This window comes from Acartia tonsa, chromosome 2, assembly GCF_053477335.1.
Source record: "Acartia tonsa isolate MP-2025a chromosome 2, ASM5347733v1, whole genome shotgun sequence".
Lineage (NCBI taxonomy): Eukaryota > Metazoa > Arthropoda > Copepoda > Calanoida > Acartiidae > Acartia > Acartia tonsa.
In genome coordinates, this window is record NC_137261.1 from 44,545,769 (window position 1) to 44,568,241 (window position 22,473).

Genomic DNA, 22,473 nt, shown 5'->3' on the forward strand with positions numbered 1-22,473 from the left:
AAAGTAGAACGATGTCTGTCTGTCCGTCTGTCTGTCTGTCTGTCCCTTAAGATCTCGGTAACCACTGAACCGATCGGATTCTACTCTTCAGGGTATATACCTAGCTATTGGTCCTTTGCTGGTTTTAAGCTATTTTCTTGGGGGGTTGGACACCCCCCCCCAACCCCCACAAAAACAAAAAATCCCCCCCCATTTTTTTTTTTTTTTTTGCTTAAGATTTCCTTGGTCCTTTAATGAATTTCGCCTTAATTTTTTTTATCACCCCTTGGGGCAAAGCCCCTATAGGCTAGGGGCGAAGCCGCTAGTGTTATTATAAATTATGTAAATTTTTGTTTGCTTGTTTATTACTTTAGGACAGGTTGGGTTACGAAGGTAGTAATTTTCCTATGCCTTTTACCAGGGGGGGCTACCCAGTACCAAATATAACCTAACCTAACCTGAGAAAAAGTGATAAACAAACAAAAATCTATTTATTTTTTTTCACAATAAAGAGAGGGGGTTCGTGGGTCAATAAGACACTCCCAGGTAAATCACCCTAAACGAATAGCTACCTGATATTATCCAGAATAGAATTGTTGACTTGAGTTTTGACAGTGACGCCTGTTTCTCCGGCTTTCTTGAGGGTGAACCCAACCCCGGAATTATGCACTGCATATCTAAGGATGAACAATGATTATAAAGGAAGGGAGGGGACATTGGGCCGTTTATTACACCAATTTTAATGTTTTCTAATTCGTTTGCTCTACAACTTTAAGGACTTTTAAAATTAATTTTGATTGGTTCATAAAGTTGGGTGTCTAAACGTTTCAACCACTAATTATTAACTACAAAGAGGGTAATATCTAGTATATCATCATTGGGTAAAAGCATCAATTTATTGGCCATGGTCTTATCCCTTTCGATCCCTGAGGATGATAACATCCATAATAGCGAAGTACAAATATTTAGCAGTTGTTCAGTAGTTATGTAAAAGAAGGGGGGAGAGAAAAGGAAAACAGAAGGATAAGAAACTTACATAGTAGAAAATCACAAAACCTTTACATTTCAATTTATAAAGGTCTTCTGCAGTATGACAGACAGAATGACGGACCAAGTAAGTTGTGAATGTGTAGCGTATCTTAAACAGTAGCAGAGAAAATTTAATTTCCCCCATAGCATTTCGGACTGACTGACGAATACACAAAGTTAACTTCATATATAGTATATTTACTACTATAAGAATTCAATTGAATAAAGTCCAAACGTATTTTTTCAAATATTGAATAAATTAGGGATGGGAATCCGTCGAATTTTTGGGCCGGATTCGGATTCCGGATTCTGAAGGAATCCGTCAAAAAAAGTGACGGATTCTTGCGGATTCCGGATTCTTATTTTTGGCGGATTCCGGATTCGGATTCCGGATTCTAGCAGTATTTTAAAAGGCCGTCCGTCACAGAGGGATAGCTTTTTTCGTTAATTTATCACTATGTTACTTGGTTGAAGCCTTGATTTATTTTAAGTGTTGACTTCCAGCATAACTAAAACATTTACATGACATTAGTAATTATTAAAATTTGTTATGTAGAAATTTTTTTTTTGATCTTTGCCTTCAAACAGAGGGAGTTGTAAGAAAAAAGACGGTAATTTTAGCCTACCAATTTGGAATCCGGAATCCGCTATAAAAAACGGATTCCGGATTCGGATTCCAAAATTGGCCGAAAATTGGGCGGATTCCGGATTCGGATTCCGGATTCGGATTCCGGATCCGGATTCCCATCACTAGAATAAATATAATTTTTTTTGCAGAATTTTTTATGCAAACACTATTTCGCACATATGTATAATGTTTCATTCATAATTGTAAATCAAACATTTCCTACCGTAATTTTAACTATTATTAACTAAGGTAATATGGTAACAGTTCAACAATTACTTAATTTTTTTTACTAAATTCTATATATTAGTTGAGAATTATTACAGCTTAGGAGAGAAAGGCAATGTTACTCCTTTAACGTTAAGTCGACGGTCAAAAGTCAATTTTTAGATGCTGCTAAAACAAGCATGACATCATCCATAAAAGCGAAGCTCTACAATTAAAAGGAAAAACAAACGAAAAAATATTTCTTGTAGACTGTCAGAACTTAATAGGTAAGCAAAACATTAATTTGTAAATCTAAATAAAATTGTACATAAATTTATTGCAAAATTGGGTAAATACAGGATACAGTAAATCGTACCTAACTGTTAAAAAAAATCAGTATGCAAAGTTTTGAATCAATATGACAGTTCTAACATGCCTATATAAACTGAAGGAGCTACCGGACCCTAATGATAGCTTCGCTTAAAATTAATATATCACCTTGTCATGACTTCAGAAATCTTGTTAAATTCCTCGGCGCCTGACCTCAGGGCTGCAAGCCTGTTCGGTACATTGAAAAATAAATCCTCCACTGTAATGGTAGTTCCCTAAAAAATCGGTATTTTTTTGTGAAAAGTTAAAGCGCCTTCTGATTCTTGTTTTTTTTGGATTATGGAAAATAGCGGGTTTCATCGTATTTTCACAGTAGCTTTTGATAATTCACAGTAGCTAGTTATTATAGGTTAGGTTAATGTTAAATAGTTAGATCCAAGCGCAGAGGCTAGAAATAGGAGAAGATCTACTGTGAAAATACGACGAAACCCGCTTTTTTGTTTCCATTCCATGATCTTTTTTTTAAATTTAAGGTTTGGTGTGAAACTTAATCTTGCGCCGCATAAATCTGAAATTGATGCAAAATAGCATAAAACCTGACAAAGAACAGTACAAACATTCCTTTGAATTATTAAACTTCTCTGTCAGCTTTTCACGCTGAACAAAACACACAAGTGAAACAATGGCTTTGTACAAAAGCAAGGATGACAACATCCATAAAGGCATAGCTCTGAAACAGTAAGACAAACAAACATGAACACTTGTAGAGTGTCAAAACTGAATCATCAGAATAAAATGTATAAATGTCCGGAACAAAATTTTAAGTAAATTTGTTTAAAAACTGCTTAAATACAGGATAATGTTTAAGGACATACTTACATTTTTAGGACTGGATTATAGAGATGCTTAGTTTATAACAATGTACTTTGTTGTCCTAGGAATCAGTATTCCAAAAATCAGATCAATCGGATAATTAAATTTGTTGTTAAAATTTTTTAAAATCAACATGTTTAATATGGACGTACGGACATTCTAGTAACGATTATAGAGTTGCTACGCTTTCTAAATCGTTCCTAACTACTACGGAATCACCATACAAAGTTTAAAATCGATAAGAAAATTCTAACATGCCCAAATTAACGAGAAAAAGCTAACTGTTACGGACGGACCGACCCTTATTATAGAAAAGCTTCGCTTAAAAAAATGAAGCAAACATGTAACTGAATGTTAATAATGAATTTCCTATGTAATTTTATAAATACAATATTTGCATTATTCATAATTTGAACCAAAGTAGGTAAAGTCTATAAAAACAAGGATGACAACATCCATAAAAGCGAAGCACTGAAACGGTAGGACAAACGGACATTAACACTTGTATAGAATCTGAACTGAAAAATCGGAACATAAATGTATAAATGTCGAATCAAAATTGCAGGTAAATTTGTTGAAAAACTGCTTAAAAACAGGATAATGTTTATGGACATACTTACATTTTTGGACTTGATTATAGAGTTGCTTCGCTTATAATATTGTTCTTTGTTGTCCCAGGAATCAATATACCAAAAATCAGATCAAACGGATAATTAAAACACTTGAAAATTTGTTGTTAAAAAAGTAGAAAAATCAACATATTTAAAATGGACGTACGGACATTCTGGTAATGATTATAGAGTTGCTACGCTTTCTAAATCGTACCCAACTACTACAGGAATCATCATGCAAAGTTTGAAATCGATAGGACAATTCTAACATGCCTAAATTAACGAATAAAAGCTATCTATCTCGGACGGACGGACGTACGGACCGACCCTAATTATAGAAAAGCTTCGCTTTTAAAAACTAATTAACTCAAGTGCCCATAATTATTTGTTTACTTGCCGAGGCAATGTTATGACAGTGTATACGTACTTAAAGTCACCAACCTGTAAAGAGGCTAAATAGCAGGGAGGTAAAGGGATACGACGATGAATTATCCTATTATATAAAGTAGTAAGCACTTTTTGTCTGTCTCGAAGGATCTCGCAAATCGCTTAACCGATATTGTTCTCCTTTAAAATGAAGCTTCATATAGCTCCTGGGAAGGTTTTAAACTTTTTCTGGGAAAGGTGTCTTCACCCCCCTCCCCCAAAAATATTTTTTTACTCTTTTGAAACTCAAATTTAAAATGGGATGAGGTCGACTTTTCCCCCTCGTACCTTGAGTGTCCCTAGAGGCTTCTAGGGGGCGTAGATGCTAGTAAACTTAAAACATCACCAAGAATTAGATAAATACCTATACAGTATACCTTCTATAGATTAAAATAATTTGTTGAAAAGTTTGAAACCAAAGAATCGATATTTAATAAAAAAAGTTTTTAAGTTGAATATTGAACTTTTAAATTTATTAATAACAATGAAAATAATGGATTTTCTCGTATTCATTTGAATCCGGTGGATAGGAACCGGTTCTCAACCATACGAAAAAACTATGTCTAGCATCGTATTATATCCAGCTTTCTACTAATATAGAAATGTACAATCATAAGATTAAAACTAGTTTTTTTAGCCCCGAGGTGCCGTTGTACTTTCTATATCCGCGGAAAGCCGTTTATGATACGATGCGAGAAATAACTATTAAAGAGGGGGGGAGGGGGGGGGCATAATACAACCATCTCGTAATTACTGCGCAAATAGCACTTAGAATTTGAATTTCAGGATGAAATTTGGTATGAGTAATCCTTGGTAGGTAATCGAATAAAAAGTTGGAAAAATAAAGGCTTAGAATCCGAATTTGAATTTCGTTATGAAATTTTGAATGAGTTATCCTTGGTAGGTTTATTTTCCCTAAATCGAATAAAAAGTTGGAAGTAAAAAGTAACGGCTGCCGGCTCAGCCGTTTAGCCGTTTTTGGGCTTTTTTAGGGCAAAATTATCAATAATTAATATAACTAATTTATTTTTAAAATTTCTTGTACCAGCTGATTAACAGCTAGAACCGACTAAAAAAGACTGGTAGAAGCTATAAAATGCCAAGAGTAACATATTCATACCTAATAATGTACAAATATCAGTCAAAAAGTTGATTCGTCCGTAATTAATGATTGATTTGCCCTGAAAATAGCCAAAAACCGGCTTAACGGCTGAGCCGCCAGCCGTTACTTTACCAACTTTTTATTCGATTGAGGGAAAATAGACCTACCAAGGATTACTCATTCAAAATTTCATAACGAAATTCAAATTCGGATTCTGAGTGCTATTTGCACATTGATTACGAGATGGTTGCATTAACCCCCCCCCCCCTAAATGAATGTCTCTTCATAAAATTGTAAAACCCGCAAAAAATATTCTACCACTTTAAGCAAATATTAACAAAACAAACCAATTACCATTTAGGAATATTGAATATTTATTTTTTCGTCTTTTCTGTTAGTATAAAGCTAGTAAAGAAGAAAGACTTATGATAAATTAATTATTAAATCATAGAAATATGAATAAAGTATTTCATTGCACTGTGCAGCTTGTCTTTCTGATGATATTTATATGGCAAATGCAAGTGGCCATCAAAAAGTTTATTTCAATGCCAGTTGTCAATACAAGCCAGGTCAAGCCTGTAGATGCCATAAAACCACCAATCATTTATATTTGCATCCAAGACCAGTTTGACTATAAAAAAGGTTTAATCATTTACATTATTATTCAACTCCTTTAGGTATAGTTGTAATATAATTTAAAGTTTGACAATTTAAAAAAAATAACTTTATTTTAGCTTTGGAACTAGGATACAATCACAGCCTCAACTTATTCCTTGGAGCATCAAATAATAATGAACTTGACACTCTAAGCTGGACTGTAGGAAATGTACATGAAATATTTACTATCATAGATGCAAGACTAATGTGTCACTTTTTTTACCAATCCTTAAACAAAAGAAAAAGAGTGGGATTAGAAATTGCAGTTGCTCTGTGATGTGCTTTTACAAAAAAATATTTCTCTACATATTAAAAGTGCCTTTCTTTAAAACCAACCCATATTTTTTCAAGAATAAAACTCTTTATACATAATTACCCTGAAAACTTGGCAATTTTTTCTAATATTAAGCACATGATTCTAATTTATCTAATTAAGGGGGGGGGGGGGAAGTTTGTACACTTATAGGAAATGAAATTCAGTACCAAAGTTTGGGAGGGTCGTATGGGCTTGTTTTTAAAGTTATCAACCTAATTCTTTTTGTAGGCTCTCTTATATGACTTAATATACACGGAAAAATTTGAAAATTGAATTTCGGTACTTTCCTTTTGGAACTGCATGCAAACTGATACTGCACCAAAAAGTACCATACCCTGCCAAATTTTATTTTATTAAGGGGGGGGGGGGGGGGAAGTTTGTACACTTATAGGAAATGAAATTCAGTACCAAAGTTTGGGAGGGTCGTATGGGCTTGTTTTTAAAGTTATCAACCTAATTCTTTTTGCTCTTATATGACTTAATATACACGGAAAAATTTGAAAATTGAATTTCGGTACTTTCCTTCTAGGGGCTTGTGGAGCAAAAGACCCCCAAAACACTAAAAATATGAGTTCTGACCTTATTTTTAAAGATATCGACCTGATTTTTTCTTTATAATACTTTTTTAACATACCCGAATCAACGAACCATTACAGATTTCATTTTGGGACTTTCCTTTTAGGGGCTTGTGGAGCAAGAGACCCCCAAAACACAAAAATATGAGTACTGGGCTTATTTTTGAAGATATCGACCTGATTTTTTTTATGATACTTTTTTAACATAACCGAATTAACGAACCATTACAGATTTCATTTTGGGACTTTCATTCTAGGGGCTTGTGGAGCAAGAGACCCCCAAAAATCATAAAAATATGAGTTGTGGGCTTCTTTTTTAAGATATCAACCTGATTTTTTTATATAAAAATACTATTTCAACATAACCGAATCTACGAACCATTACAGATTTCATTTTGGGACTTTCCTTCTACGGGCTTGTGGAGCAAAAGACCCCCAAAAACACTAAAAATATGAGTTCTGAGCTTATTTTTTAAGATATCAACCTGATTTTTAAAAAATAATACTGTTTTAACATAACCAAATTAAGAAAACATTACAGTGAGATTTCATTTTGGGACTTTCCTTCTAGGGGCTAGTGGAGCAAAGATTCCAAAACCACTATAAATATGAGTTCTGAGCTTAATTTTAAAGATATCAACCTGATCTTTTTAAAATAATACTTTTTTAACATAACCGAACTAAGAAACCATTAAGGATTTCATTTTGGGACTTTCCTTCTAGGGGCTTGTAGAGCAAAAGACCCCCAAAACACTAAAAATATGAGTTCTGAGCTTATTTTTTAAGATAACCTGAGAACTCAAATTATTTTGTTTTGGAGGTGTTTTACCCTACTTTCCCCTAAAAGGAAAGTGCCAAAATGAAATTATTTGTGGCTACCTAGTTCAAACATGTGAAAAAAGTGTTCATGAAAAAAATCAGCTCAATATCTCTAAAAATATTTTTTGGGGGTCTTTTGTCCCACTAGCTTCTAGAAGGAAAGTCCCAAAATGAAATCTGTAATGGTTTCTTAGTTCGGTTATGTTAAAAAAAGTGTTCCTAAAAAAATCAGGTTGATATATTTAAAAATAAGGTCAGAACTCATATTTTTAGTGTTTTTGGGGTCTTTTGCTCCACAAGCCCCTAGAAGGAAAGTTCCAAAATGAAATCCGTAATGGTTCGTAGCTTCGGTTATGTGAAAATAGTATTTTTATATAAAAAATCAGGTTGATATCTTTAAAAATAAGCTCAGAACTCATATTCTTAGTGTTTTTGGGGTCTCTTGCTCCACAAGCCCCTAGAAGGAAAGTTCCAAAATGAAATCCGTAATGGTTCGTAGCTTCGGTTATGTTAAAATAGTATTTTTTTATTATATAAAAAAATAAGGTTGATATCTTAAAAGAGAAGCCCACAATTCATATTTTTATGATTTTTGGGGGTCTCTTGCTCCACAAGCCCCTAGAAGGAAAGTCCCAAAATGAAATCTGTAATGGTTCGTAGATTCGGTTATGTTTAAATATTATTTTTATATAAAATAAGCAGGTTGATATCTTAAAAAAGAAGCCCAGTACTCATATTTTTGTGTTTTGGGGGTCTCTTGCTCCAAAAGCCCCTAAGAGGAAAGTCCCAAAATGAAATCTGTAATGGTTCGTTAATTTGGTTAAGTTAAAAAAGTATTATAAAAAAAATCAGGTCGATATCTTCAAAAATAAGCCCAGTACTCATATTTTTGTGTTTGGGGGTCTCTTGCTCCACAAGCCCCTAAAAGGAAAGTCCCAAAATGAAATCTGTAATGGTTCGTTGATTCGGGTATGTTAAAAAAGTATTATAAAGAAAAAATCAGGTCGATATCTTTAAAAATAAGGTCAGAACTCATATTTTTAGTGTTTTGGGGGTCTTTTGCTCCACAAGCCCCTAGAAGGAAAGTACCGAAATTCAATTTTCAAATTTTTCCGTGTATATCAAGTCATATAAGAGAGCCTTCAAAAAGAATTAGGTTGATAACTTTAAAAACAAGCCCATACGACCCTCCCAAACTTTGGTACTGAATTTCATTTCCTATAAGTGTACAAACTTCCCCCCCCCCCTTAATAAAATAAAATTTGGCAGGGTATGGTACTTTTTGGTGCAGTATCAGTTTGCATGCAGTTCCAAAACAAACCTTATTACAGTAAATGCTATGCAAAATCCCAATACTGCAACTTTTTTTGTGGTGGTCAGTTCCTTGGTAGTTTAGAAATGTTGAAAAGCCCATAAAAACCCTTTCTTCTATGTGTTTATGTGTTAACCAAAAACTGCTATGATTTTAAGGTAAATTTTCATGTGAAATATTAGATGATGAAGGAGATCAATCATTTGAAGATATAAGAGAAAATGTCTTTAATCCAAACTTCTCATCTTTAAACACTTTAAATGCGACCACTGAGGATGTGTTCATCTTTCCAGAAGGATACTGCAAAAAGATTACAAGCGATACCAGAACAAAGATAAGATTTCATTCCCCTGAGTTAATTAAAACTTATGTTGTTGATCCTTACAGAGAGAACAGATTTAGAATTGAGGAAAGTGAAATTGAAGGAGACTTCATTGGAATTGCACCACAAGGTTTGAAATTAGAAATGTATTTATATTGAGGATGTTACTTTTATATTTCGTGATTTAGGAAATGGAATGTATCAACTAATGGATTACAAGCTAACCTATGAAATTCAGGAAAGTTGGAAGTACATTAATTTTCAACATATAAATGTAATATACTCTAATATCTTAACTTAACCATTTCTTACCTTGATACTCATTTCTATAATACTTCTTTCCTATAATAGGACAGCAAGCTAGAAAATGGAGAAAGTTGTACAGATTATGAGGCAATTGGCTCAAGTTATGATGAATGCATCAGTAATGAAATGAAAACAAAGGCTAGGGCCTGGTTGGGATGTCTACCACCTTGGTTTCCTAACATTGATCTTAAAGAAATGTGTACAAAGAATACTTCTTATAAAGAAGAAGCATTTAGGTATACCTACTTTCGTCATAAATCATTTTGTTTTAATATATTTTCAAATTGACATATAATTGATCAACCATTAATTTGTAAAGGTACAAATTCTTTACAACTGTTGAAGAAACAATCTTTGTACAGCAATACACAGAAATAACAGGATGTAAGTATCCTTGTATGACTACAAGAATAAAAGTGAAAAGAAGGATGGAGCGGTCAAACTATATTGGACCTGATGGATTAATTTCTTTATCTACACACCAATATGTCAAGGTAAGTTCATACAATAAAACCCATAAATAGTTTTATGACAGAACTAATTCCTAAAATTGGGGGGAAAGTCCCATTACCTGAGAATTTATAATATTCATCTTAAATGTACAAATTACCAATCTTCTATAACCATGGGAATTCAATTATAAAAGTGTAATAGGACTAAAGACAAAAATTTCTAAATAAAAGGGGTGAGTGTAAGAAAAAATTACTCTATTAAGCTTTGAATTTATTTATGAAAAAAATATTTTTGAAAAAAATTTTCTTTTATTTGAAATATACCATCAAGCTTCCCCGTACGAATTTTGATTTGAAAATTCAGATAAGAGCCTTTTGCGATTACTTAAACATGGTTATGTGGTATTCGGCAACCGTGAGCCATGCCTATGGCACCCCTGACCGGGGTTCGGTGGAGGGTCAATGGCCCTCCCCCGAGTCCTGGGGAAGGGGTCTGACGACCCCCTCCCTATGCTTAAAATTAATGATTGAATCTGCCAAGTTTATTATGGTTAACTGTATTGTTAATTCCCCCCACCCTTTCCAGGGATGGGGGATCATTATTGCCCAAACTGACTATTGTGTATGTATTATAATGCTTTTATGTTATGATTATTTATTCCTATCTGTGTAGTTATTGTTTGTTGTATATAGCTTTAGTACCCTTTAGACCTGCAATAAAGTGACAACTGAAATAGATGTTGATTATTATTTGGTGAATGCTAGAGAAGCGTAGCTTCTCTATAGTCAGGTGTCCACGTCTGTCACACTGCCGTAATCTAATTGAACTCCGGTGTCTGCCCTTTATCCTCGGCGGATACCACAACTTTTGGTGACAGCTGTGTGAGATTACGGCGAACCACAAGTGTAGAGCAGACGCGCAGCTGAGGCTAAGGTACTCCCAGCAGTGAAACTGGCAAAACTGACACAAGCAACCTGAATTACCCACCCTGGACAGCAAGGTCTAACTCTGCATCCGGCAGTTGTGGAAGTGACACAGCGAAACTTGACGAAGAACCGCGAGAAGCGCCGACATCTAACGGAGAATTGAGCGCTCAAAGGGCTGAGACAGGCCTGCGGACCGGCTGAAACAAGCCAAATAAGTGTAAACGGCTGAAAATAGGCCAATTTTACTGCAAGAGATAGCAGGATCCGAACCAGTGGCGCTAGCAGGACGGGACATTCCCTGCCGCCATCAGCCGGATTTGGATCAGCGGCGCTAGCAGGACGGGACATTCCCTGCCGCCGATAGGCTGAAACACGCCACATAGCTGCGAGCTGCGAGCCAACATACGAGTGTAGTGCACCAAAACAGAGAAAACTACGTCAACTCCAAGTATCCTGAGAGGCTACAACGCAGCCACCCATCTAGAAAAACAGATATTATATCACATTGCAGGGATTACCACCCTGGTGTGATGGCTAAACAATAGATTTATGAGCAAAGATTGGCAAACAATTTGTTGTGTTGTGATAAAACTAAAAATAGAACCGGCTTGGATTTATTGTGTATTGTGATAACAACTAAAAATAGAACAAGGTTGGTAAACAAATCTGTTATGTAATTGTGATAAGGACAAAAATAGAAGCTAGATGTAATATAACAAGGACCCTGATACACAATCTAATCCCCTCAAGCCTACAGCACAACAACAATACACCCCTTATTCCAGAGGAAAGGGAGGAGCCCACTCTCCACTGAAGGAAATACAATCAAGGTGATATAATAGATAAGCCTAGGATTAAGGAGAAAAGGCATCATTACCTCATCACACAGTTACCTCAAACCCACAGCACTCCCCCCTTCCTCACAGGGGGAACGGACGGATTTACCCCCGTCCCCTCACGCGCTTCTCCCCTCCTACCCACACCAGACTAAGTCCGTACACGGTGTGGAACTAGTGACCGGGAACACAGAGCGCCATTCACGGGTAACGCAACGGAGTGCGGAAATATCATAAAATTCAACGGACAAAGCGGACCAATGAGAGAGCGAGTTGAGGGATAAGTGCGCGTTTTACCTGTGTGCGCGGATTTGACGGTGCGTAAGCGCGTTGCAAGGGCAGGAGATTTCACGCACACACACACACACCGGAGCGGAGCTACTCCATAGCATCTAACAGAGGTATTTTTATGAAATAAGGAATTACAAGCTCCCACCTCCTATCTATAGTGTGATAAAGGAAAACCAAATCAGTTCCTGACAGCAGTTCAGACCCTCAACATCTATCTACCCCTACCAGCCTACTCTACAACCTCAGAATCCAACTAGTGATAAGCACAGCTAAGTTATATCTTTGTAACTAAACTACCAACCTAGTGATAAAAACAGTGTTGGCTGTTAGGCTAGAAAGCCTCAAGTGACAAACCATTTATTCTATTACCTTATAACTTTGTGTCCCGCCGTTGAACCGTTGACCCGATGGAACAGCCGCAAGCGCCAGGAGGCAACCAAGCCCCAGGATGGCTCCAGGATGACCCTCAGCCGGCTCCAGCCGAGTACCGCAAGCTGATGCTGAGTAACCTGCCGGAGTTTAGAGGACCACCCAAGCAATCCTGGAGTTCACATATCCGCAGACTCGAGATGTCATGGGCGGCTTACCGCGTGCCACCCCATGACTCCCTCAACCGCCGCAACGCCCTTTTACTGTCACTGGTAGGGCAAGCGGCGGAAATGGCGTCCCATCTGTTTGGCGAGGCAGGCCAAGCCTTGACCTACGAACAGGTCAAGGCCGAGTGTGAAATGCTATTTCGTCCTGCTTTTGAATCCCAAACGCTTAAACAAGCGTTTAGGGATTACAAGCAACACTCGACAGAACCTATACAAGCATACATATCAACTAAGTGTGCCTTGTATAGGGACGCCTACAGCCATGAGGATCTCGAGTTGTTGGTGGACGAATTAAATCGTGGCATTCGTAACGCTAATGTGAAACGCGTCATGATGGGACATGAGATCACGAGTGTACCTGAGTACACTCGTAGAGCCATGTTCACCGTCACCATGATTACCAAGCAGCTGAAGGAGGGTGTGTGCCTAGTGGACTCTACCGACGGGCTGACTGGATCTGCCTGCATCCAGTTGCCCCAATATGACGAGTCGGAGCCAATGGAGATTGGCGCCTTGGCTCCGGGTCTCCACCAGATGGGGAGGGTCGCTCCAGATGACAAGGTTCCAGGTCGCTGCTTCCGCTGCCAGGGGAGAGGCCACCGAGCTCGAGACTGCCCGACGCCTATGGAAGTTAGCCTAGAGGAGAGACGCACCCAGCCACGCCGTGACCGTTCTGCCAAGTGCGAGCGTTGCCACTATGACGGTCACACGGCGGCCGAGTGCAGAGCTGACTGGGCCCAGGTAGCCAGCCGCAGGAGCACCGCCGATAAGGGTGCCCCTCCAGGGAAGCCCAGCAGAGTGGCCCACATGGAAGGGAGCGCGCCCCCAGCACCACCGCAGCAAGCAGCCGCCCCCAAAGCCGCGGACCGAGCCGACGGGATGCCGCAGTTTGGGACCGTTCCAGCTAGGATCAACGTACTGGGCGGCGCGGCTGAACCCAACCGGGTTGGCCTGGGCTTCAGTCTCAACCACCTGGGGCCGGAGTTGGTGCAACCCTACAACATAGCTGAGCCAGAAGTCCTGAGGCCCCAGCCTTTTAGCCTCAACATGATGGAGCCTGCTCGGCCGAGCCTACCCAGCAAGAGTGGAGGGGCGCTACCCAGCGTCACTGAGACGATGTACGGGGAGGCCCTGGCGGCCGCTGAACGAGAGAGGCAGGAGGCGCTAGCCAGCGCATCAACATCGATGTATGGGGCGCCACCCGGCGCCGCCACCTGTGATGACTGGGGGGTGCTATCCAGCGCCTCCCACCTGGTGCCTGGGGCGACAACCGTCGCCGCCACCGAGATACCTGGATCCTGGAACGAGCCAGCCTCCAACCTGGTGCCTGGGGCGACAACCGTCGCCGCCACCGAGAGACCTGGATCCTGGAATGAGCCAGCAGTCCCAGAGGAAGGGGTGACACCCGTCACCCCCAGCCAGCCAGCGCCACCAGCCTGCAGGGAGAGCCCAACTACATGCCATCCAGAGCCCCCTGCCAGCCGAAGGAACCCAGCTGCCCAGCAACCCCAGTCGAGCCAGGATAAGTTAAATTTGATAAATGTGTTGTATCCAAGCCATTGTAAAACCCCAGCCTTGCCTGTGCCCCCTGCACCAGAGGCTGGGGAGATTGAAATTTGGGAAAATAAGGACTTGCCTGTGCCACATGCACCTGAGTTCCTAGGGCAGGGGAGGGACGTGAGTAAGGGCGAGCCTGTGCCACACGCACTTCAGCCCCATGCCACTGGGCATGCCTTGGACAAGGGAAGGGACCACTTGGGGCTAGGGGAGCCGACACCCAGGCAAGTGCCAGTCGCTTGCCAGTCTGTCATTGGGGAGGGTATCGGGGTGCCCCGGCCACACAAAGATAACGCTCAATGGAAATTTGTATCTAGCCAGGAGCAGCCCAGCCGTGTCCAGCCCCAAGAAGCAGCCGTGACCCGACCCGAAGATCCCCAGCCGCGTGTGCGAGGTAGATGGCTGCCTGGAAGCTTCTCTCACTGGTGGATGGTCCTGTGGGGCCTCCTGCTGGCAGCCGTGTGGCCTACAACCAGCTACGTCCTGGTGGGATGGGACTGCGCCAACCCCACCCCCGTCACAGCCTACAATAAAGAAAAGATGTGCAACACGGAACCTCTACACCAGGAGGTGCCCCTGGGCCATGAAGTACACGTCCTGCAGCAAGTCAAGGTGAGGGAAACAACAGGATACAGTTGCCAGCTCACTGTGTCCCAGTGGACATTCAGGTGTGGGGTATGGGGTCACCTCAAGGTGACCTCGGTCCCCACCCTCATGAGGCCAACCAAGATAGATCCAGAAACGTGCCGAGCGAGACCTGGCCAGGAACCGAGTCTACACGCTGCCAGGCAAGACCCAGCCACTGACGTTCCAGCTGAACCATCCCCTGTTCTTCACCCTCGACATGGTGGGCGCCCTCGTCAACAGCCCCGAGGGGGTGGGTTGTGAAGGGGAGGACGTCCACTTCGAGGGCCAGCTGTACCGCAATGAATTAGTGCTCCAGGAGCGACGGCTGCTGGTTAAGGAAGAGACCTACGTAGTAGAGGATGGACGGGTGGAGTCCCAATCTGACCACCTGACCTTGGAGTGTCCCCATTCAGAGCTGTCTTGCATCACTGGGGAAGCAACCTACGTGTGGGATCACCTGGGGAGAGATTGCCCCTTGAGGCTGATCCGCAGCCTCCAGCCCAGCCTAGTGATGGATGCGTTCCTGGTTGACCATCAGGCCCAGTTTTTCATCAACATGACCAACCCCACCTCAATAGTGAACTGCGACTTTGAGGCCCATGCCACCAACCACCCAGCATTGTTCGTGGCAGCTGACCCAGCCGCGGCAGCGCTACCCAGAGTATCGGCCAGGGATGTTGATGTCCCCCTGCAGGCCCAGATACATGCAGGTTATATTGGATTTACTCTGGAGACCCGCATGAAAAGCACAGCAGCAGAAGAAGTAGCGGCCAACTGCTGGAAGCTCCAGCAACTAGACCCGGCCCACCCGGTGCGTGTCCAGGGGAGCACGTTCTCGGTGCTGAGGGGAGATGTCCTGCTCCAGCTTACCTGCCAACGCAACAAATATGTTGTCCGTGAACACAAGGAGTGTTGGGATAAAGTGCCAGTAGAGCCCACAGGATTTGTAGACGCCGTGACACGAGTGTATAGCGGCCACGCCACCAAGATTCCCTGCTCCTCCACATACCCCCTGACTGTGCACGCGGAGGAAGGCTGGATAGAGTTAACCCCCGCTCCTAAGAAGAGGCCACCCCCGCTGGATACGCCTAAGCAGCTGTTGACAGAACCCCTGGATGACTTCAGTTCAGGGGGCTTGTATTCGCAGGCTGAGTTGAATGACTGGCAGCAACTGCTGGCGTTCCCAGCATATAACAGCGCCATGCTGACCGGCCTGTCCTATGGCTCATGCGTTCAGCAAGGCAGCTGTTCGGCCACAGGTGACCATGGGAGAGTGTCCTACAACATCGACCGACTGGCGGAGGAAGGAGAGGCCGCCCTGGATGTCTGGGCTGGGTTCAGACAAGCTATTCACAAGTGGGGAGATGGCGCAGCCATACTGTGTCTGCTGTTGTTAATCCTCAAACTGTTGGGGGATCTGACCATCATTTCTCTGGCAGCAGCACAAGGAGGTGTCCGGGCAGCCCTGAATGCGATGTCACAAGTGTTCCTGTACCATCCAACCTTGTACAGGAAGGCCTTGGCCAGAGCCCGGCTCACCCATGCCAAGTCCCGGGACTTTTCAGTAGACTGGGATGCCATTCCCATCGGCCGGGAAGCAGCCGAGGAAATGGTGTCCATGCAATCAGCCGATAGCGGGCATGACCGCCCAGGCAGGCCAGGACCGCCCTCTGGAAGACCCCGCGGCCCCTCGGGAGGTCAGGCTGCCGCCCAGACGGTCAACTTGGCAGCCAGTGCCCCAGCCGCTGCCAACAACAACCAGCATGCCCCACTGCTGACTGTCCCAGCAACAACTGTGCCACCCGCCAACCTGACACCTGCCGGCGCTGAACAACGTGTCCAACCAAAGCCAGCCTCTGCCTTCTATCCCACGTTGGGAGCCCATCAACCCTGAGAAACACTCACCACTAGGATTCCATTGAATCATTATCGTTTGTATATATCTTAGCCCTAAGGAGCGGACCGAAGGCCTCAACCACTGTCGGAAGTCTGGTAGGGAAACACTCTCCCAGCCTTTCGAGGGGAGAGTTGTGGTATTCGGCAACCGTGAGCCATGCCTATGGCACCCCTGACCGGGGTTCGGTGGAGGGTCAATGGCCCTCCCCCCGAGTCCTGGGGAAGGGGTCTGACGACCCCCTCTCTATGCTTAAAATTAATGATTGAATCTGCCAAGTTTATTATGGTTAACTGTATTGTTAATTCCCCCCACCCTTTCCAGGGATGGGGGATCATTATTGCCCAAACTGACTATTGTGTATGTATTATAATGCTTTTATGTTATGATTATTTATTCCTATCTGTGTAGTTATTGTTTGTTGTATATAGCTTTAGTACCCTTTAGACCTGCAATAAAGTGACAACTGAAATAGATGTTGATTATTATTTGGTGAATGCTAGAGAAGCGTAGCTTCTCTATAGTCAGGTGTCCACGTCTGTCACACTGCCGTAATCTAATTGAACTCCGGTGTCTGCCCTTTATCCTCGGCGGATACCACAGTTACATTAACATCCCCCCCCCCCCTTAAACATCTTTAGAGCTACCACCTATTATATAAGAATATTTTTTGTAGGCTTTTACTGAGACTTATAGCTACAGCACAGTTGATCTTCTTGTTGAGGTTGGGAGTGCTTTAGGTAAAGATTATTGAATACTTGATCTGTAAATTCATATGGATGACTTGTAGAGGTGTGATTATTTAGTCAGTTGAAAGTTTTTTTTTCTACCCAGATTTAGATGAACTTAACTTTTTAGTATTTTAGATTTTGTTGTCATATTTTATACTTAATTGATATACCTACATATTTTAATTATTCAAGGCTTGTGGCTTGGAGTTTCAGCACTCAGTTTAGTCGACACTACTTTTGACTTTGTAGACAAGGGAAGAAAACACCTGTTCTCTGTAAAGTAAATTAGCTGGAGCGGTGCTTTCCCTAACAATGCCTATCAACACAAAACTCAAAACGCTTATTTTAAAAAAAAATTATAATAAGGGGTGGGGTAGTTTTTTTCTTATGGGCTCCTGCGGGGGGGGGGGGCTAACCATGCGGAACTGCCCAATATAACCTGACCTACAGTAAAAAGCGCAAATCTAGCCTACCCTATTTTCAATTTATTTATAAGTTAAGCGGAAGGTGGCACTTTAGGGAAAATCTTTACTGGAACTTAATTAGAACTAGATAATTAATTAGGAATAATTGAAAAAAATTAAGATTGCATTAAAAAAAGTATATCACACTTCATAATTATAGAGAAGATTAATTTAATTGCCTTTGTCCTTTCCCCATATCCCTAAAATAACTGTTTATTTTACCTGGTTAGCTGCCATTGGCTTGGGTGTTCCTAACAACTTTCCATCACTGTACTCTGCTTTATATCCACATTTAGAATCTCTAAATAAAAGATTTACAAAAAGTTTTTATTGTGTAATAAAATTCATACATTAGAAAACTCTTAAACATACACCCCAATTATTTGAAAAGGAAAATAAGGGAGGGATAATTTTTTGTTTGTTTATCAATTGCTTTAGGTTAGGTTATATTGGGTACTGGGTAGCGCCGCAGGGTTTTGCAACCTCTGCAGATGTTAGGAATGACACCCCAATTCTTATTACAATTTATTTAAAAAATAGATAAGGGGTGGTTGGATTTCAGTGCACGATGGGCTCTTTAAGAGAGAGTACTTTTAGACATATGTGTTTGATATTTGTAGAATAATAAACTTTAATCTTTTATGTATGGATTAAATTATTTGAATATAGTACCTGGTTTTAGTAAGAATAGATAATCTAGCCACATGAGATATACTGGCCAAGGCTTCGCCCCTAAACCCATAAGTTGCAATGTTACTCAAATCCTAAAAAAGTAAGTATTATTAAAATTATAATACATCTACATCTAAAACATTTTAAATCCTTTATCAAAGTGTTACAGGATCATGAAATTTTTTAATTGTTTATTTTCAGACTTTTAATTGAGTCCCAAAGTAAAACTCTGGTTAAATCTAAAATGCTCTTACTCTATCACAAATTCTGAAAATATCATAAGTCCTTTATATTTCTTACAAATATTATTATATTATTTTAAAGATATACATTATATATATATAAAACAAGACATAGTATATCTAAATAGTCCAACTGATCCCATTTTTCGTCAAAATTAAAAAGGAAATTTTTGCAGACAGAACTGTTGTTTACATTTTGTTATAGGTATACTAGATACTGGCGACAAAATTTAAGATGAATTTATTTGACGATAAACTTTTAGAAAGACAACTTTATTAAAAGTATTTCATAACTAACTTCATAATTTTTTTGTCATATGCTTCACATTATACAAGGAAAGAATTTTTTACACGAATGAATTTACCCAGGAAAAGCTTAATCCTAGAATATGCGACAGTTTATAGCTGACTCATAATACGAACAAAATGAAAAAAATATGGCCATACGTAACAAAATATGTATACAATTTCAACCAATGAGATCTCTCGTATGTTCCTTTAGTATTCTCCTATTGGTGGAATCATACAGTATGTCTCTTAAGTCACTCTATTTATATAACATTAGTAGAAAAATCGTTTTCATCTGTTGTTTGTTTTATTTACAGTACATGATTCTACACAATAGATATACAAATAATGGAGATATAAAAGGAAATAAAAAATATATCTGGTCAATATAAATGCATTTATGAAAACATAACATGAATATTTTCAATTGGTGTTTATGTGAAGTAAAATAAAATCAGTATTGCAAATGCCTTATACAAATTATATGTTCGTTTGTATATATAGTTATATCTTAAAATTTCTTGTTTTTACATAAAGCTTTTAAAACGTAGGTATAATATGGAAGAAAGGAACAAAATGATTAAAATTAAAGTTATCAAATATTTTGTCTTAGATTATGTCTAATTGTTTTTAGTTGTATCATGTTTTAATTATCTTAACAATATATTAAATATTAGCGGCTACGCCCCTAGAGGCCTCTAGTGGCACTTAAAATGTTTTTTTTGTTCCAGTCTTTTTTTAAGTCTATACGATACATACCAATGTATCGTTCAAGTCTCTCAAATATTTTTTTCAAAATTCGATTATTCATGATTTCTCATTGGAGGGTGGAGGTACCCTCCCTCAAAATAGTTATAAACCTTCCCGGAACCTATGAGAAGCTACCCTGTTAAGGAGAACCCGATCGGTTCAGCGGTTAGCGAGATCCTTTGGTACAAACACACAGACAAACAAACGTTACTTTAGTAAAAGGATTGTTTGTCATTTTTAAAAAAGCAAAATTTTATAGACACCAATTAATTTTGCCTGGGAAGCATCAACAGTACCTACCTATGCTTGAATTTGAAAATATAGCCAATAAATGAGTATGGGATGCATAAACTTGATTGTTGAGGCTCAGGGCTCAGCTATCCCCAGGGAGGGAGGGGACATTGGAATATAAATTACATTAGTACCCAAAGTTTTATTACTATGTTTATCTTATTCGTTAGCTTAATTATTTTAGGTGGTGCATTTAATAATATTTGTAGGTTCTTTCCAAAATATTAAAATCCCACCGTGTTAACCAAAACTTTTGATGTACAAAAGGGGTACTGTTGTTTCTCATAATTGGGGATGTAAACCAATTTATCGTCCATTGTCTCATCCCTTAAGATCCAGGGAGCTGAGCTATCCTGAGCTTGAGGGTGATGCTTTCAGGAAATAGGGAAAACTTTTTAAATTCATGAACTCCAATTCAATTGGATGGAATATCCACACAATTTCAGAAAGGGTAAAACTAATGAACGGATTTAGTAAATTTTGCGCATTCGCTATTCATAGGACACCTGATAAGTTTGAATCTCAGCCAGACACAGCATAATAACAAAAGTTGGTAAAAAATGTTCCTACTGATGCTATGTCAGGTGCGAGACATGAATAGTTAAGAGTATGGGAAATGCCTTGTCCCATAAACAGGCCCAACTCATTACCATGCACAGTTAGGACTTCTCAGACAAAGGACATGAAATCAAAGAGTTGGTTGTCTGCTGAATGTTACTTAATCTAATTCCACCAAAGGGCGTAGAGTATTGCATCCCATTACAAGCCCTTGTGTTCTCTAGATGATCACTTGAAATAGAAAAATAATCCCGGCCCAATTAGGTAATCTATAATACAAAGTAGCTTGATGTCTGTCCGTCTGTCTGTCCCTTAAGATCTCAGTAACCACTGAACCGATCGGATTCTACTCTTCAGGTTATATACCTACTGTTCCTGTGGTGATTTTAGGCTATTTTCTTGGGGGGTGGGACACCCCCAACCCCCCCAAAAACAAAAAAATCCACCCACATTTTTTTTTTTTTTTTTTTTTTTAATAGAAAGTAGTGGGGGCACCTTAGTGGGGTTACTTAATTTTTTTTAACAGAAAGTAGTGGGGTTACCTTAGTGGGGGTACTTAATTTTTGTTTTAATTACCTCTTAATACAAAGTAGAATGATATCTGTCTGTCCGTCTGTCTCTTAAGATCTCGGTAACCACTAAACCGATTGGATTCTACTCTTCAGGGAATATACCTACTGGTCCTGTGGTGGTTTTAAGCTATTTACTTAGGGGGGCACCACCCAACCCTCTAAAAAAACAAAAAATCCCCTCAAGTTTTTTTAAGAAGACGAAGCACCTTAATTTTTTTTTGCCCCAAGAGGCTAGGGCAAAGCCGCTAGTAGGTAATAATGGGTTAGTTGTTACGATTAGAAATGTCAAGTTTTAGATGAAAAACATATTAACTGTAGGTCAGCTATTGATCTTTTAACAGAATTTTAAAAGTTACATTTATAACAAACTAAAACTAAGGATAACTGTGTTTTATTGCATTAAAATATAATTTTACTTAGGTGTAGGTACAAAATTGGTTTTTATCAAGAAAAATAAATCAGCAAGTTTTAGAAACAAACTTTATTTTAAGAATTATTTATATTAAGGTTACATTAAGTAAGATTAGGAGAGCTCTGGAGGGTTAGAAATCCCCCAAAGGGCCAAAAAAACTTTTCAAAAATTCAAAATAAAGGTAGCATTTTCATATAGATTAGTCCTTTAAATATCATATCTTTTTAGAAAGATAACATTTAATATAAATTTAAACCGCCAACATTTTTGTTTAAATCCTTTATATAAATGTAATTTGATGGATATTACCCCCATTCCCATGAGTGTAACTATGCAGAAATGTGCCCTTGCCTTCTGACTGCCCACACATCCATCCTAGTTCTTTTCTGGTAGCATCACTTTAAAAAAATATTTTTTTTCAGCCATTTGTTTGAGATTTTATGTACTTTTAGCCGTAGGTATTTAATGTTTTTTTGAATAGTACAAAACATTTGACTAATTTTTTTCTCAAAAAACAACGAACGAAGAAATGTGTGATTTTTCTTAGGGGTCTTAAGAGATAAGACAATGAGCGAAAAATTTATTAATTGATTGTTGAGTCAACAAACGAGTCTTCATAAAACCCATTTAGTTAAATGTCCCCTGATTTGTGTTATTCTGAGATAATTGTGATATTTTTTATAATGATTTTTTTAAAGTGGGAAATTTATCTTTAGCTTGCCCTTGTCAGAGTTTACATGGTGTAGTGAAAATCTAAACTAAAATTTGACAACAAATCTATAGTTAATTCTATGCGAGTTAAAATCTTATTTGCAATTTTTTGG

General features: G+C 39.5%; 2 protein-coding genes across 2 annotated transcripts in view; one reads left to right on the plus strand and one right to left on the minus strand.

The window, feature by feature from the left end:
* Mlh1 (DNA mismatch repair ATPase Mlh1) overlaps window positions 1-22,473 on the minus strand; it is a 49,301-nt gene that overhangs the window by 20,829 nt on the left and 5,999 nt on the right. Inside the window, exons 5-8 of the mRNA XM_080151016.1 lie at window positions 18,537-18,628; window positions 18,087-18,165; window positions 2,339-2,445; window positions 552-656 (exon numbers count right to left, since the gene is read on the minus strand). Coding sequence (XP_080007142.1) covers window positions 552-656; window positions 2,339-2,445; window positions 18,087-18,165; window positions 18,537-18,628 — 383 coding nt within the window. The remainder of the gene's footprint in view (window positions 1-551; window positions 657-2,338; window positions 2,446-18,086; window positions 18,166-18,536; window positions 18,629-22,473) is intronic.
* On the plus strand, window positions 9,504-17,660 carry LOC145312816 (uncharacterized). Its single transcript, XM_080152058.1, has 3 exons — window positions 9,504-9,725; window positions 9,809-9,983; window positions 17,346-17,660. Exons 1-3 carry the CDS (start codon window positions 9,616-9,618, stop codon window positions 17,421-17,423), a joined length of 363 nt encoding a protein of 120 aa, XP_080008184.1. The 5' UTR covers window positions 9,504-9,615; the 3' UTR covers window positions 17,424-17,660.

Coding starts and splice junctions, on each gene's coding strand:
- LOC145312816 (XM_080152058.1), top strand. CDS start 9,616: ATGAAAACAAAGGCTAGGGCCTGGTTGGGATGTCTACCACCTTGGTTT. Junction 9,726..9,808: donor TATAAAGAAGAAGCATTTAG/GTATACCTACTT, acceptor TAATTTGTAAAG/GTACAAATTCTTTACAACTG. Junction 9,984..17,345: donor CTACACACCAATATGTCAAG/GTAAGTTCATAC, acceptor TATTTTTTGTAG/GCTTTTACTGAGACTTATAG.